The sequence below is a fragment of the Uloborus diversus genome, chromosome 5 (genome assembly GCF_026930045.1).
Source record: "Uloborus diversus isolate 005 chromosome 5, Udiv.v.3.1, whole genome shotgun sequence".
Classification (NCBI taxonomy): domain Eukaryota; kingdom Metazoa; phylum Arthropoda; class Arachnida; order Araneae; family Uloboridae; genus Uloborus; species Uloborus diversus.
Window position 1 is genome coordinate 44,956,426 of NC_072735.1, and position 16,359 is coordinate 44,972,784.

General features: G+C 31.5%; 1 protein-coding gene across 1 annotated transcript in view; it reads left to right on the top strand.

Moving 5' to 3' along the window:
- Positions 1-16,359, top strand: part of LOC129222895 (cell adhesion molecule Dscam2-like) — a 142,771-nt gene that overhangs the window by 36,613 nt on the left and 89,799 nt on the right. Inside the window, exons 4-5 of the mRNA XM_054857458.1 lie at positions 2,826-2,975; positions 5,057-5,353. Coding sequence (XP_054713433.1) covers positions 2,826-2,975; positions 5,057-5,353 — 447 coding nt within the window. The remainder of the gene's footprint in view (positions 1-2,825; positions 2,976-5,056; positions 5,354-16,359) is intronic.

A 16,359-nucleotide genomic window follows, 5' to 3' on the forward strand; every position in this document is an offset into this window, starting at 1 on the left:
GTTTTTTCCCAGTATTTTCACCAAATCGTAAATTGTTCTTATAAATACTTCTTCTGCTTTGAAGTGAACTTGAACTGAGCTCGTAAAGATAGGGCCCATCCAATTTCCTTAAATTGAACTTGTGGCAATGCAGGGGTATTTATTAGTTGAAAATTTGAAGCATTTATATAAGATGTTTGTAAAAGTTTCTCTCTATACATCTTTCGTATAAAATCCATTTACAAGTTGAGGTCAAATGTATGTCAAGAACATTTGGAATAAATAGATTTGTTTGGCCGGAAAAACAAGATGAGTATTGGTATGATAATCTAGACATATTATGCACAATACATCCGCCTGTACCTATATCAAAACGGGCATTTTCTATTCAAGAAAAAGACGCTCTTACTGCCCAAAGATATTTATGTTAAAAGATACACTTTTTTGTATTAAATTAAAAATAAATATGTTCAAAAAAACTATCTGGGGGGGAAAGATTAAATAAATAAATATAAAAAAACGCCATAACGTACTAACTTCGAACGGTTATATTTCCAAAAATAATAAGAGTGACACCGATTTTTTTGTGCAAATGTTAGACAAACATGTTGGTTGTCAACCTAATTTAGTATCAGATCTCTGCTATGAGGGCGACGGTTGTAGTTAGATTTTACATATTTGTGTTTTTGATAAATTTATCGAATAAAAGTTCCAATATCTTCTGGCGCCCTTATAGTGACACCGATTTTGATACATATTTTTGATGTATGTAAGTGTGGTTAGAAAATGATCTAAAAATGTTGACGTCATCATGAAGGCGCTTTGAGAAAATTGGCCTTGAATATAGAAAAAAATTCATTTTCGGTCATTTTTGAACGGAGTTTGTGGGCGTCGCCCTCGTAGTGTCACTGATTTGACAGCTGTAACAGTATCTAACAAGACCATATAGTAATATAAAATTAAAAAATCCATGCCATTATAAGGGCACTTCAAGCAACAAGCACATTAAAATCTGCAAATTTGGAAAGCCAGCAAAAATGTGCCACGCCCCCTTAACAAAAAAAAATGTTTTCTCAAAAACGGTCAGTCAGACAAAGTTCAAATTTCGGATTTACATTACATTCATGATAAGAAACAACCTATGTGAAAATAAAGAAAATTAAAAATCCCAACAATCACAACCTGCCTGATCCTTACAGACAATGGCTCTTAAATCCTTTTCTTTTACGATTAAAAATTAATCATTTGATCACTTTTAATGTTTTACTTATGTATTTAATTATAATTCAAAGCATTCAGGATATCTGTGATCGAATTCCTTAAAATGTTGAATTCGAAAAATAGTTGGAGTGGAGTACAGTGATCCACTCGTATTTGGGGCTGAGTGAGGGTATCCTACTGTGCCCCACATTGAATTCTAATTCAAAAGGGGTGTTGTTTACTTATTATTATTATTATTATTATTATTATTTTGACTTGAGTGCTTCAAACTTGCTGTCCACATACTTTACTGGGAAGGCAAAAATTAAAACATTTTCTGACGAGTCCATGAGAAATTCATTTGTAACTAACCTTCTGACTCCAAGTGGCACTTCAGATAGAGTAAATCATAATAATCTGTAAATTATAGATGAAACTTATACAAAATAGGCATTTTGCTCAAGTGTAGCAATAATTGTTTTCTTTGGTTCCTTGAGTTTTAGAAGATATCGAAAACCTGTAGAGAGGAAAGGTTGATTAATACAGAAAGAGCCTAAATCGGGTAAAAGTATCATATCATCGCCAGTGATACTCCTGGAAAACAAGTTTTAAAAGAAAAATGCAAAAAAACTTGATAAATGAAAAAAAGTGTCAAAATTGTAGAAACGATTTAGGTTTCTTTGGCACAACTGATGAGATAGAAAACATCAAAAGTGAGGGACCTGATATTTTATCAGACCATATTGACTACCTTCTGGGTTTAAAGAGCTCAATCGTGAAGACACTAGACGAAGATTTTGTTCTGTTAGAATTTGGTAACAAAATAAATGCGTATACGTTGGAAATGTTTTGATGATAACTATTAACGATTGAGACTTGCTTATTAGTATGCAAATTCTTTCTTCTAATATTTTATTTTAACATAGTAATTGACAACATTGTTTCATAAACTAGTTCGTAGCAAACAGTGTTTACGTAAATGTCCTATATGTAGCAAATTACGCTAAATATACTAATTGACCACATTACCTTGCAAATTAGTTAGAAGCAAAATTAACAATTATTTTTTAGAATTTATTTTATGTACATAAGTGAGCAATCAAGTCAATTGATTCATTATTGAGGGAGTTTTTAAAAAGTTGGTTTCTGTAGTTACACTTTACATAATAGGGATGCCCATATATTTTTAAAAAACTGTAGCTACATTTGAGGCAGGGAAAAGCAAAGGGATGTAAGTGGCAAAATTAAAAATTTGGAGATAAACAGTACACATGGTACGTGAACCTCTCCTCTGTCTTGGGACAAGATATTGCACTATTAGCCCTGGTAGTTTCTGATATACAGCATGATTTAGCCAAAAAAATCAATAAAAGCCTACCTAGGATGTTATCTTTAAACGCGTTTTACTCAAAACTTGAAAATGTCCACTTGCATTCCTTTGCTTCTCACTACCTCATTTATCTTTATTGCTCAAAAGAAAGAATAATGCTATGACAATTTTCATTGTCCAATATCATTATTTTTTTGAAAAAGTATCTTTTTTTTTCTTTGTTATTTTATTTACGATTTATATCATTTAACAATTAAAGTAGCAACTTTATTTTTCTTTTAAAGCTACTCTGAAGTATGTTTTTATTTTGTTGTAGGTGATAAATATACAATACTGCCTACTGGAGAACTAATAATAAAAAATGTTGGACCATCCGATTCTACAATAGGGTATCAGTGTCAAGTTCATCATCGATTGATTGGAGAAAGTAAGCTGAGTGTCACACCTGGAAAACTAATCATCAGAGGTCAGTACTGTAGATATTTTGGAAAAAAAAAAAAAAAAAAACTTTTAAAAACTTCAATCCAAGCTATTAATTTTTCAAATCTCACATACAATGAATCTGTGACTGATTTCTAAAAGACATACAATACGTGAATATACTAAAATTTCAATCAAATGGATAAAATCAACCCATGTAGTGCACCAATTTGCACGCTTCGTCATATAAAAGTTGTAAAATGAATCCTTACGTTGAGAAAACCATTTGAAAAGGTTTATGAAAGTTTAAACACCATTTGTGCTCCTTGGGACAATTAGTGTTTAAACGTGTCATAAATGTTTTAAAATAGTTTTCACTGCGATAACTACCAGTTTACAAAGTTTATGAAACAAAATGTGCTATTTTACTTTGCATTAAAATGGATTTTTCTTTCCATTCATTGTTTCCATATCCAGTCGCAAAGTTATAACTATGCATGAAGCCTATTTATATTTCATAAATCAAAGCTAAAAAAAATACATAAATGCATTTCAAAATGCACATTGCACAAGCCAAAACATTGCACAAGCCAAGAGCACGCACAATATTTGAACGAAGTCTGAACTAAAATATATCTAGGAAAACAGGCATCAATTTAATTGTTTAAGAAGGTAGTTCAAATTTCGTTGTTCCTATAACGATTTTGTCAACTAACAACTGATGAGTATCCATACCCAATTGTATGTGCTTTTAAAAATACTTTGCTTATGAGTCAGTTAGAACAATATGAAACCCGTATATTATGAAACATACTTTCGCAAGCTAATTAGTTTTAGTAAAGTAGAACTAGAATGATAAAGTAATTTTTGCCACAAAATGATTATACTGTAATTTTTTTTTTTTTTTTTGCAGTAGCAAATTTCCATGGTTGAAAAATTTGTTTGCTTGAAACCATAATCAACTAGAATCTCTAGAACTAATCCCATATCAGTTAATTAATGATTTCTCCTCAAACTTCTTGTAACGAAATGGTTGACTCAAGCTTGATGTCTGATTATTTTGTATGTTCCAAGTGTTGGTTGGCTATGGCATGTCAACTGAGATTTTTAAAACGTTTACACTGTTAGTTCTTTACAATCGAGGTTTGATACAAAAGTAACTCGGTGCTTTTTTTTTTTTTTTTTATGAAGATGCAAAAACTCATTTAATACGAATAGTTGGATTTAGTTTGACTCTAGTTAGATAATTAGATTTTATTTCTCAAAATCGGGAAATTTTTTCATCCGAATGCTCCCATACAAGCTTCTGTATGAAAGTTGAGCTTACTTTGTCTTGTGTATAATTTTTCTTATTTATTATTATGTACTTGAAAATAAAATGAAGATATTAAAGAATAAGCTAGAAATTTTTAAACTGAATGTTACATACTTATCTATTTTTCCCAGAAATCGAAGTTAAAAACAAGAAAAATAGAATCGCTTAGGAAATGCTTTAATTACTTCTAAGAACAACATAACTTCATGAAAGTGTACATTCCTTTATCATTATCTTATCTATTGCTAAAATAAAGAAGACTTTGTTTGTTTGCAAGTAGTTATACAAACTTTTGTAACAATACATTTAGAGTATAATCACACATTGTACTGAATTTTAGGAATCGAGGCTGAGTTTTAATAAAATATATACTTTTGTCGCATTTGAAGGATTGTAAAAATCTACTCAATGCTTACAACGCAACGAAAATATTGTCCATAATACAAAATTAGAAAACCTAGATTCGTATCACTTATTAATATATATGCTTAATAACACAGAATTACGTAGGAAAAACGATGTTGAATAACGTAGCAGAATATTTTGAATTTTTGCAATTTAAATATCTTGTTATTACTACATAAATTGAATTATTTATCTCAAAAATGATTAGTTAATTATTTAGTTATTCAAAAGCTGTCTATATTTACCATTTATAATTTTTAGGTTCCCTTTTTTGCTAAATAAAAGCAATAGTTTGCTGAAACTGTTTTATCGAAATATCTTTACTTTATTGTATGTTTAATTTTTTTTAATGCAATATGATGTTTATTTGAGATATAAGAATTACATGAACTTTTTTTTTCTTTTAGAACCACATGCACCAATTCCTCCTACAATATCGGAGCCAAGACCAGTACTTATTCATGCACGCGAATCTGAAAAAGTTTTTCTACCATGCATAGGTCAAGGGTATCCGGAACCGTCATATAGATGGGGTCGCCGTGACGGAGACAGAATTTCTTCATTCCATCATGGTGACAGACTTCTGCACAAGGATGGTATCCTCATCATTCAACACGCTGCTATTCAAGATACTGGAGTATATGTTTGCGAACTAAACAACTCAGTTGGCCAAGACAAATCAGAAACAAAACTACTCGTCTCAGGTAAGGAAACCTTCCACTACACTGCAAAAAATAGCTGTTGTTTTTACAGTAAAATACTGGCAGCTCGCATTCCAAAGAAAAACTGCAAAAATTACAATTCTAAACTGTAAAATTTGCAGTAGTATACTGTTTTATAACAGACTTTTACTGTGAAATTTACAGCGATAAACTGTAAAATTAGCAGTAATATACTGCTTTTTAATAGAACTGCCCTGTAAAACTTACAGTATCTAACTGTAAAATTAGCAGTAATATACTGTCTTTTAATGGAATTGCCCTGTTAAATTAACAATGATTAACTGCAAAATTAGCAGTAAAATACTGTTTTTTAATGGAACTGCCCTGTAAAGCTTACAGTATCTAACTGTAAAATTAGCAGTAATATACTGTTTTAGGAATGACTTAACCTGTAAATTTAACAGAGATAATATGTAAATTAACAGTAATATACTGTTTTTTAACGGAATTGCCCAGCAAAATTAACAGTATGAAACTGTAAAAATAGCAGTATTATGCTGCGGAATCAGCTAAATTGCGCCATAAAAGCAGCAGTAGTATACGGTTTTAAAAAATGATTTGTACAGTAAAATTAACAGCAGTAAACCATAAAATAAATAGTTATTAATTTTTATGCAAAAGGGTTTTTTCACCCTATCATTGTTTCTTTTCATAGTCGAAATCACTGCTTTTACAGCTGAAGAACAATTTAGAAAAGTAAAGCAATTGATTTTGTATGTAAGTTGTAGAAATCAGCCTACATACGAAATCGGTTCCTTTTCTAAAGTTTTTCAACAAAAAAAAAAAAAAATGTTTTAGTCTATGAAAAGCGACAAGTAAAGAAATATAAAAGCCTTTTTACATAAAAATAATTAACTGCTGTTAAATATATGTTTTATTGATATTTTCCTTGCACACAAAACAAATACCTGTTAAAAGAAGAAAAAGTGGCGCATTTTCATTTATAAAAAAAACTTTTAGCTCTATTGCAAACTTAAAAATTTACAAATAGAAGGAAATTGCAAAATATGGTCTGAAGCTTTATTTTCAGAACAGTTATAGCGTTTCCATAAAACAAAACCTTTTTGATCCATGAAGGTATTAAAAATTAGAAAGTTTTTTATACATAACTGAAAATACTACATCGTATCTTCACTAAAAGTACTTTTTTTCACTTCCAGCATTATTGAGTTGCTGAAATGTGCAGCATAACGTGGGAAATGTTTTGCTGTATGCAATCCATTAAACTTTTAAGCTTATTTTAACTTTTATACATGCAATTCAGTGCATTTATTTTTCTTTTTCTGGTAAAACAGAATATTTTTATGGTTTTCTTTTTTTAATGTTATTAGTTGCATATGGACCCTACTTTATTTCAGAAATACTAGTAACAAATCAACTTCTTTTCACACCATATGTGCAGTATTTAGACTGCACAGAATGGTTTTTATTGTAAACTGATTATTATAGATTAGATAATACTTTATCCTATTAGCCTTTTAAAATTTTCATAGATGAAAAACAAATATATGACGATAAATAAATACCTTTGTGCAGAATAGTAAAGTTAGACCAAAACAACGTAAGTAGAAGCACCAATTTGTAAATTACAGCAGACACGTGTTTCGGCGTTACAAGGGAACGCCTTTTTCAATGCAAAAAATAATGAGCTTATGGATGAAAAGACATCCGACAAAAGCCAAGAGCAGATAAGCATGCAGCTTAAAAGATAAAAACAGCGGATTAACCAAACACCAATGACAAAGTTATAAACCGATCAGGAACCAATAGGAATGCAAGCAAAGGCTAGGAGCTTTCTCATAGGTACGACCCAGAAAGAAAGAATTCAATTGGACAAGGATTAAGCCGAAGCTTCAACAAAAGGAAAAGAAATTGTCAGTAACCGTGAACCGCAAGAAAGGAAAAGCAGAATGGAAAACATGAAATAAAATAAACAGAAACGAAAAATATTCGAAAAAAGGAAAAATAAAGATAAATAGAAGAAAATTGGGGGGGGGGGGGTGTCAATCAAGACAAAAAGGTAAAAATAAACAAAGGAAGATAGATAAAAATGAGTGGGAAAAAAAAAAAAAAGGGGGGGGGGGGAATGGGGAAAGGACAGTATTAAAGATATGGGAGCCAAATGTTAGAAAAATATGGAACTGCACTAAGATCGTTAACTAAGTTAGAACTGTTCCTCAAAATATGAAAGGATTCCCAAAAGTCAAGATCTGATGAATTGGGGCATTTTTGGATAATCTGATAAGAGTTAAAATCAAAAGAGTGATTCGAATCCCAACAATGTTGAGCAATACTAGACTTATTTAATTGTTGTTTTTTCACATAATTTTGATGCTCTTTCAAGCGAATTTTTAAAGCACGCCGAGTCTGTCCAATATAGGCAAGTTTACAACTACAATTAATTCTATAAATTCCACAACAATTAAGAGGGTGAATAGGATCTTTAAGAGAAGAGAATGAAAGTTTATTAATAGGAGAGAACACCACCTGGAATTGGAAACGTTTTAGAATCTTAGCAACCTGATAGCTTACAGATGGAAAGAATGGCAAAACAACCAAATTCTTTCTGATGAAGGTTCGGTTAAGAACATTAGTTTGGGATTTATTTGAAAGTTTTTTATAAATGGAATCAATCAAAGTTGGCGGATAGTCTCTATCAATTGCCACAGCTTTAAGATAATTAAGTTCCACTTTAAGAAGTTCCGATGAAGAACAAATATTAATTGCGCGATAAACAAAAGAATTGAAAGCAGAATATTTTTGATTTGGAGGATGAGACGATAGTCTATGAGGAGGTAAAGAGACAGCAAAAGGTTTGCGATAAACAGTAGTTTCAAAACCAATTTCAGTACGAGAAACAAGTACATCAAGAAATGAAATGCAATTATTCCGTTCTTTCTCACAAGAAAACTGAATATGAGGATCAATGGAGTTTAAAATAGATAAAACCTCATCACTCTCAAACTGATTCTGGTTCATTAGAACAAAACAATCATCAACATACCGAACATAAAATTGGAACTGCAGTTTTTGGAACAGCTTAACCTCAAAATAATGCATGTAAATATCACTAAGAATGGGGCTAAGTGGGTTACCCATAGCCAGACCATCTAACATAATATAAAAATTCCCATTAAAAACAAAAGAACATTGCTTAAGACAAGTACGGGTAAGGAAAATTAAATCCTCAATTTCCGTATTGGTGAAATAAAATTCAGAAAGTCTTCTACGAAGGCATAACAATGAACCCTCGACGGGAACGTTTGTAAATAAAGAGTTAACATCAAAAGAAGCCATAAAAGAATTATTTGGAACGAAACTATGAATTTTTTTAACAAACTCAACAGAATTTTTAATAGTAAATAAATTGTGACTCCTAATTTCTTGATGTACTTGTTTCTCGTACTGAAATTGGTTTTGAAACTACTGTTTATCGCAAACCTTTTGCTGTCTCTTTACCTCCTCATAGACTATCGTCTCATCCTCCAAATCAAAAATATTCTGCTTTCAATTCTTTTGTTTATCGCGCAATTAATATTTGTTCTTCATCGGAACTTCTTAAAGTGGAACTTAATTATCTTAAAGCTGTGGCAATTGATAGAGACTATCCGCCAACTTTGATTGATTCCATTTATAAAAAACTTTCAAATAAATCCCAAACTAATGTTCTTAACCGAACCTTCATCAGAAAGAATTTGGTTGTTTTGCCATTCTTTCCATCTGTAAGCTATCAGGTTGCTAAGATTCTAAAACGTTTCCAATTCCAGGTGGTGTTCTCTCCTATTAATAAACTTTCATTCTCTTCTCTTAAAGATCCTATTCACCCTCTTAATTGTTGTGGAATTTATAGAATTAATTGTAGTTGTAAACTTGCCTATATTGGACAGACTCGGCGTGCTTTAAAAATTCGCTTGAAAGAGCATCAAAATTATGTGAAAAAACAACAATTAAATAAGTCTAGTATTGCTCAACATTGTTGGGATTCGAATCACTCTTTTGATTTTAACTCTTATCAGATTATCCAAAAATGCCCCAATTCATCAGATCTTGACTTTTGGGAATCCTTTCATATTTTGAGGAACAGTTCTAACTTAGTTAACGATCTTAGTGCAGTTCCATATTTTTCTAACATTTGGCTCCCATATCTTTAATACTGTCCTTTCCCCATTCCCCCCCCCTTTTTTTTTTTCCCACTCATTTTTATCTATCTTCCTTTGTTTATTTTTACCTTTTTGTCTTGATTGACACCCCCCCCCCCCCAATTTTCTTCTATTTATCTTTATTTTTCCTTTTTTCGAATATTTTTCGTTTCTGTTTATTTTATTTCATGTTTTCCATTCTGCTTTTCCTTTCTTGCGGTTCACGGTTACTGACAATTTCTTTTCCTTTTGTTGAAGCTTCGGCTTAATCCTTGTCCAATTGAATTCTTTCTTTCTGGGTCGTACCTATGAGAAAGCTCCTAGCCTTTGCTTGCATTCCTATTGGTTCCTGATCGGTTTATAACTTTGTCATTGGTGTTTGGTTAATCCGCTGTTTTTATCTTTTAAGCTGCATGCTTATCTGCTCTTGGCTTTTGTCGGATGTCTTTTCATCCATAAGCTCATTATTTTTTGCATTGAAAAAGGCGTTCCCTGTAACGCCGAAACACGTGTCTGCTGTAATTTACAAATTTGTGCTTCTACTTACGTTGTTTGGTCTAACTTAAATATATGACGGTTCAAAATTCCAAAGCAGAACAAAACAGAAACAATTTTTCACTTAGTATAATAAAATCTGTCAGGTTTATCACTACTAGTATTAAGTTAAAAATTGATTTTACTACTCCAAAAATTATATAATTTTATATTCTGTTATAATGTTTTCAAGAGAAAAAACGAAACATTCACACCAATAAAAACTGCCAAATTATTTTATTTAGTATACATCACCTTTGAATATCGATTAGTAGTTTTTACAGTAAAATTGCAGAAATTCATTTAAAATCGAATGCTAATTTTTTCAAGGTCAGCGTTTTTACATCACAAACTTGCTTCTTCTTTGTGACACCTTAGCCGACTTCGGTGCCATCATTGGAACTTATATTATGAAAGCATCTGTCAAAATAAAAAATTGTTAGAATCTCATAAAACTTGTGGACATCAAAAAACATATATGGAAAAATCAAATTACGTAGGTATAAAAATACGCCCAAAAATGATTAAAATTATGACTCTGAATGATCTGAAATTGCCTTGGGAGTTGCTTTTATTTTGAAACCTCTCAACATATACCTAAATTGTAATTGAACCTTTTATTTCAGGAACCAGTTTAGCGCTTATGCTGTTTTAAGGAGAAAAAAAATTTTTCGCAGCAATTTGCAAGCTAAGCATTTGTAACGGTGGTTATTAATGCCTAATTAAAGTAGACTTAATCTGGATACTTTACATAAGAACTCAAAAAAGAAAGAAAATACTATCTTACGTTTTTTTCTTCCATACAAAGAAACGCACTTGTACTGGTTTCTGAAGTACAATTTTAAGAAAAATCCTTTTAATTTTCGGCATTTTTGAAGGATTTTTAATTACATATGAGACTGTTGATTAAGAATAATGTTTATTTATTTTTTTTTTTTTTTGATCGACTAACTGAAGTGATCGGAAGAGTAACTCCTTGTGTAAGTGAAGAATTAAAAAAAAAAAAGCAGCGGAAAGTTTTCCGAAATGGGACTAACATCTTGGCCTAAAGAAAAAATTAAAATGTTTTAAGGACGATACAACTTGAAACTAGTCTCTTCTTATAATAGGCTCCAGATTATCGAATTGCAATATATTTACTTCAAAACGAAAATAAGGATAAGGTAGAGAAATATTTTTTTAGAAAATGGAGCAAGGTCGAAGTTTAGGACAACCAATTGGGAAATATTGGGGTATTCATTCAAAACAATGAATACTGTATGTAGCCTCTTTTAGTCCCCCCCCCCCAAGTTGCTACAGTAGCATTGAAAACCGTAGATGTTTTTACTTTATTTTTTTTTTGTAACCCATATTCCGTTCCAACACTTGTTAACAGCTCGAGGTATGTTCAACTGATACCAGCTTCATTTTCTTTTTCTTTGACAGCTGCCCATTATTAGAAATCTGAATATTAAACAAAGTGTGACGTAAAATAATTATTTAGAACTCTGTCTGTACTTAATATGAAATATTTTACTTTTTTTTTAAATATTTTTTTCCTGCATTTTAATCCATAATTGTGTTATTATACTGTTAAAATTTAATTTTTTGGAGATTTTTCCTTAAGTTCAAAGGAATCACATTGAAGAGTCATTTGAGTTGAAATAAAATAATATCGTAAGAACATTCTATCTTATATATGTCTTAATATTTAAGAATAATTTATGATGTTTCATGTATATTCTATGTCTTTCAAAATGGGGAAGCCCCCCGCCCCGACCCCCGTTTTGAACAACTATCGATGTCCCCATTTAAGCCACCAGCGGCTTTTTTTTTAAGTGGCACTTTTTTTGCGAGGATTTAGGCAATTTATCTTTAAGTTTTTCGGAATGTACCTGAAATCTGGAAGAAACAATTCTATATTCCCAAAATCAAAATGGCTTAGTTAAAGTAAATTCAGCAAAAAATGAAAATTCGGTCAGAAAAGTTTAAAGTTTTCAACAAAATAATAAATCGTCAAACATGTCAAAATAGAGTAAATCTGGTAGGGCCAGTTCTAATGATTAAGAAATTGAGAAGTCCACATTTGGCCCACCGTCCTTGTTATAAACAATGCTATCCTTCTTGAAAATGCTTTGCCGGAAGACCGCACCACTTTTAACTGTAGATTTAAACATGTTCACATTTGCAAGTCTGAATATGCGAAGAAAGTTTCATACGCTGTAATACATCGTGCTTTTAACATTCTGTTTTGGTTCCTTCGATTTTAATAACATGTAAAAACAAAGAATCAGTGTTCCAAAATTTACTGGAAAATTAAAAAAAAATAATAATGAAAGAAATTTACGTCTAATTTAGCTCTAGCAACAGAAATTTCTATATTGGGGTGATTCTTGAAGTGATAATATTCAATTACCCGTAAAATATAATATTGAATTACAAATTTAAAAAATTCAGAATTAAATAAATTGTATGGCCGATCACATTTTAATCAAAACAAAATAAAATTGAGTTTAACTTCTTCCAAAAGATAGTTCTTGATTGTAACATAGAACCTGACAACGGGCCACAAAAATCAGCTTCAGGTGTCCAATATGGCACGCAGACCGTCGAATAAGCTTACGTGGCTAAGAACGCTTTAAAACTCAAAAGCATTGGTAATTACAAATTACATCCGAAAACACAAAAATATAAATGAAAAGAGATACTTATAAACTTCCGTTGCCGGCATTCATGTCACAAAGTGAATTATCGCACATCGTTCAGACTAGAGGCTTATTTGAAATTCCAAGCGGAGCACAACCGCGAACTGTTATCTTGATAAAATGACACAACCATTATTCCATTCAGTTCTGGTCACAAGTTACGTAGTTCTTTACATTTGCATACCACTAAAAATAAAGAAATGATATTGCATTAGTGAATAAATTTAAATGAAGTAAATTCAGGCGGCTGGACTGAAATTTATAGTTTAAATTTTTCCGAAATACCTAACCGCAACCATATCACCAGGCACAAATTCAAAATGAAATCAACTACAATTGTTTTTCCTTCGTGCGCTGGAGGGACAGTAACAAAATATTCGCTAGCAAATTTCCCCCTTCTTGGCACGCCAGCACACCGAAAAAAGGAAATACATTAAGACATGAATAAAAAATTAAAAAAATATTATAATCCATCCGTTTGTGTGCACAAATTATAGCTTAAACATAATGGAATAATTGAGACATTTCAAAAAAAAAAAAAAAAAAACACTTTAGAAAAATATGTCATTGCAATTCAAGCTTTACGTAAATTTTCCCTACAGAAAGGTTTTGTGAAACAATCAGCTAAATTATTTTTAGTTTCTCAACAAAATTTATTCCAAATTCATTTCCATCAATCAAATTCCGTAGGAAATGGTACCCCACATCAATCTGCTTAGTTGTGCAATTTTTTCTTGCAGAACTAGAAAAATCGATCGCAACTAGATTAATAGTACTCTATACTGTGACAATCAGTCTAAAATACTGAATTCTTTTCGTGGCATTTAAAATTCTTTTTATTCACATAACTTCCTTAGATTGTTCACTAACTGAAATATACTCTGCTTCTATCGTTGAGAGTGCTACGTATTTTTGTTTGAATGTACACCATATTATTCGTACCCTATCCAAAAACATTACAAGCGCCCCCCCCCCTGGGCATTATATTCCAGTCGTCTTGATTTGAGGCGTAATCTGTATCAGAATAAAAATGATTTATTCAGTTTACAGACAAAATTTAGATTTCAGGGACCGACAAACCCTTTAGGTTGTCTCACAAATCTCTTCTTTTAAATCCGCATATAGATACGCATTGCAGACATCTGCTCGGAAATGGACCCAATGTAACTTATACACAAAAATTGAAAAGAAAGCCTCAACCAAAGGAAAGGAAATTACTGAAGAGAACACTTGCGAAAAGAATCCCCCCCCCCCCCAATAGCTGGTTGTTACCTAAAATTACCAGTCTGGCCTTGAAGCGAATTATTTCGTTCTGCTAATCTGTTCTGTTGCGTTTTGCCAATCTTCCCTTTCTGGCATTCTCAAACTTTGTTTCAAATTCGAAGGAATTACATCTTCGGAAATGTTAGTTTCTAGTTTACTTGAATTATCCCCCCTATCTTCATCAGAATCTGATACTTTTCTTGAATTATCATCAGAAATGAAATCAAAATATTTTGGGTCATATTCAATGTTATTTTCAGAACAATTAACCTCGGTTTCACGATTCGGACTTTAGAATCGTCGTGTCAATATATGCTTTGCCTTGGTATTTCTTCAACCAATTTAATTCTCACAACATGCTATTTCATGATCTTCAGGATATTCTTCTTCTACTTCAGATTTACTCAGAAGTGAAATAAAACAGTATACCTCTGTTTCCCGTTCCTATTTTTTTCCCGCCCAGAATTTATTTTCATCGAATTTAACATTCAGCATTTCTGTCACTTCACTATTTTCGGGATCCCAAATTCTATAACCTTTCATATAAAACGCATATCCTACCATGACTCCCTGTTTAGCTTTCATATCCAATTTGCTTATTTTCTGTTTTAGAAGTGCAATATACGAAATACAACCAAAAAACACGGGAGTGTTTAATAGATGGCTTTCTTCCCTCAAATAGTTTAAAAAAGGTTTTGGTTCTTCCTTTTAAAACCGCTCTAGTCCGTAAGTAGTGGAAGCACATAGCTGATTCGGCTCAAAACTGCTGAGGCAAACCCGATTCATTTAAAAGTGTTCTAATTCCATTCATTAATGTTTAGTTATAATGTTCTATGACGCTACTTTGTTAAATGGAGGATTTGTTGGTTTTTTCGATTCATATGTTTTGGTCGCTAATTTAAATTTCAAACCGGGTGCTCAGAAGTTTCTTTTTGAAATCGAATCTTTCCCGTAATTTTCTCTGTTCTCTTTTGAAACCTGACAAAGTATTCGAAAACCTCACTTTTTTGAAAAATCGTCCATTATTGTGAAAATAATCCCCCCCCCCCCCTAAAGAACTCAACTGCTAAGGAACCCATCGCATTTAAATGCAAAAGATCTTACCCGGCTTTGGCTTGAATCTCCGTTACAGGTTTAAACGAAATTCTGCAATTTTCCTTTTTACGGGGATAACAATCTGACATATTTTTACTTTTTATATGCAGTGAAAGACAGTGAAGTACAGAACCACATTTTTCAGTATTTATAATATAGTTTTTGTCTTCATCATAAACGCATTGATACCAAACTTTAAGACTCAAAGGGTTCTTAAAGTTAAAACATAAGGAAACTGACGATTTCAAGGTTAAAAGAGTTTCAAATTCTACTGTAGTTCTAGGTATCTACTTTTCTAAATGAGCATGTCCTTCAAGGCGAAGAAAATATGACAAATCTCAATTTGTCGAACGGAACTTACATATTTGCCGATTAATAAAATACTGGTGCATGCACAAATTAAGTACGCACAATTAAGTACAATAGCCAATGAAATTTGGACATTCGAGAATTCAAAAATTTGAATCGTTACAATTATGTCCCCAAATTTTCCGAATCGGCAGACAAAGTGTTCTCAATATGGCAGTTTTGGGGAGGTCATAGTGACTTCCCGTGACCTCCCATCGAGTGCCATTGAATATGGTTCCTAAAATTATTTTTAAGTTCACAAGTTTCAATGCTATTAGTGCATTTTTCCAGAAGTAAAACTTTAATTTCTTACTGACGCAAATATAAAACTTTTAAAACACAAGGGTTTCGTGTTTGTATCTAAAGATGCTTATTTTTATTTATTTTTTTATTTTTTGGAGTGCTTCATTGATGATTTTTTTTAATTATAATTATTTTAGTTTTGTTAGATAAGTATGAAAGCTGGCTCCAGATTTCAGAGAATTTTGAGTCTTTCAGAGTGGCAAATTCTTCAACAAAAATATCATTAAACTTGATACTGTTTGCATGTCTCTCGGTCACGTTGTTATTTTATTTATTTACATTGCTATAACGTAAAGTTTATCAATAAAATGGTTAAATGCAAAGTGTTAAAGAATTTAAAACTGAACATAAGAAAGAAAAAAAAAACTGAAGGAAGAAGTCAATCGCGATTCACTAAAAATTTACTAGAAGACATAAGAATTTAAATTTTAAGTACTCACATGCTATATAACACAAAATATTATCGTAAACAAAATCTAATGTTCTAATAACTTTAAAAACGATAAAGAAAGGAACTGATTTATTTTTAAATCAAATTTGAGTTTCAGAAAATGTTTAAAAACTATCATACGGGCAGTAAAATATTTAGAATCACAACAACTACTCGGATTTTTGCTATAAA